The 1,540-nt window shown below is 31.9% G+C and overlaps 1 protein-coding gene across 1 annotated transcript; it reads left to right on the top strand.

The window, feature by feature from the left end:
* The first annotated feature begins 479 nt into the window (after positions 1-479).
* On the top strand, positions 480-1,091 carry LOC136086860 (uncharacterized). Its single transcript, XM_065809354.1, has one exon. It carries the CDS (start codon positions 480-482, stop codon positions 1,089-1,091), a length of 612 nt encoding a protein of 203 aa, XP_065665426.1.
* Positions 1,092-1,540: the final 449 nt, after the last annotated feature.

Raw genomic sequence — 1,540 nt, 5'->3', positions numbered from 1 at the left:
GTTTTTTTCTCAAGATCAACTCAACGATGGCAAAAACTTAAAGATGCTGTGCCTATTACTTTGAAGTCCGATTCCGATACCTGGTGGAGCGCCAAAACAGAATCAGTAAAACCTGAACACAGCTACATTGATGAAATAGTGAAAGTTCTTCAGATTTAATGGTAGACGAAAGCGCGTCAAATGAAACGAAAAGTGATGCAAAGCAGTTTTATAACAGAATTTTAATGTATGACTTTGTCACATGCTAGGGTTTTGGAACAAGATTCTTGGCCGAATTGACCGTGTTCAAAAGAGGTTGCAGGACCCTAAAATGAACTTTCATAATGCAGCTTTAGATTTGAAATCGCTCCAAGATTATTTCCAAAGTGAGAGAGAAGTCTTAGTTAATGACTCAATAAAAGAAGGAGTACAAATTTGCAACGAATGGGGTGTTGAATTTGAAACACGCCAACGAAGAAAAAAAAAGAATTGATGGCGAAATGTCTAGAGATGTTGGGTTAACAGCAAAAGAAGAAATTGAAAGGGTAATAAAAGGGACTGTCAACCGTCTTTTCAATAAATTGAAAAAAAGAAGCATCCGATTAATGGAAATTGATGAAAAATTTGAATTTCTCCTTTATGTGGAAGGGTTGTGCTTTAATACGGAATTCAATCACTTAAAAGATCAATGTAAAAAATTTGGCGAAGTCTACAGTCTACAATATTTCCGAGTTCGATGTTCTGATGTGGATGGACGAGAACTGTACGAAGAAATTTTGGACTGTAGAATGCTGCTTACTAGCCGTAAGGACAAATTATCAAGTCCCGAGCAACTACTTATGTTTATAGTTGAATATCGAGACGAAAACGTTTTCCCTAATATGCGTATAGCATTGCAAATATTGCTAACAATAGCTGTGTCTGTAGCTAGTTGTGAAAGATCATTCAGTAAACTTAAACTGATTAACTCTTACTTGAGAGCTTCGATGGGCCAAAGCCGTCTCTGTGATCTTGCTTTACTCAGCATAGAGCGAGAAATTACCGAAGAAATTGATTTTGACAATGTTATCAAGGAATTTGCAGCAATTAAAGCTAGAAAAATAAATTTGTAATATATGTTACATAAACAAATTGCTTATTAATAATGAATAATAAAGTTTTAAAAGTTTGTGTCATCATTTATTAAAAAAATGTAGTTAAGCACTTTATGTGGAGGAAGAGGGGCGCGAGATCGTTGTTTGCCCTAGGCGCTATTTACCCTAGGTTCGCCACTGTATATATTGTCATTGTACATACAATGACAATATACATTGTATATATAAAGACAACAAGTGTTATTTATCTTTTATTATTATATTATGTCATACAAGGCAATAATATTGTCATGGTATATTCTATGACAATAAATGATATATGTCTTAATAATAAGAAAAAGAATTCAAAAAGAATGACATCTAGTCAAATTCTCTATTCAAAATGTATATATATATATATATATATATATATATATATATATATATATATATATATATATATATATATATATATATATATATATATA

The sequence above is a fragment of the Hydra vulgaris genome, chromosome 11 (assembly GCF_038396675.1).
Source record: "Hydra vulgaris chromosome 11, alternate assembly HydraT2T_AEP".
Lineage (NCBI taxonomy): Eukaryota > Metazoa > Cnidaria > Hydrozoa > Anthoathecata > Hydridae > Hydra > Hydra vulgaris.
The sequence above is the reverse complement of the archived record's forward strand: the minus strand, read 5'-3'. Positions and strand labels throughout refer to the sequence as shown.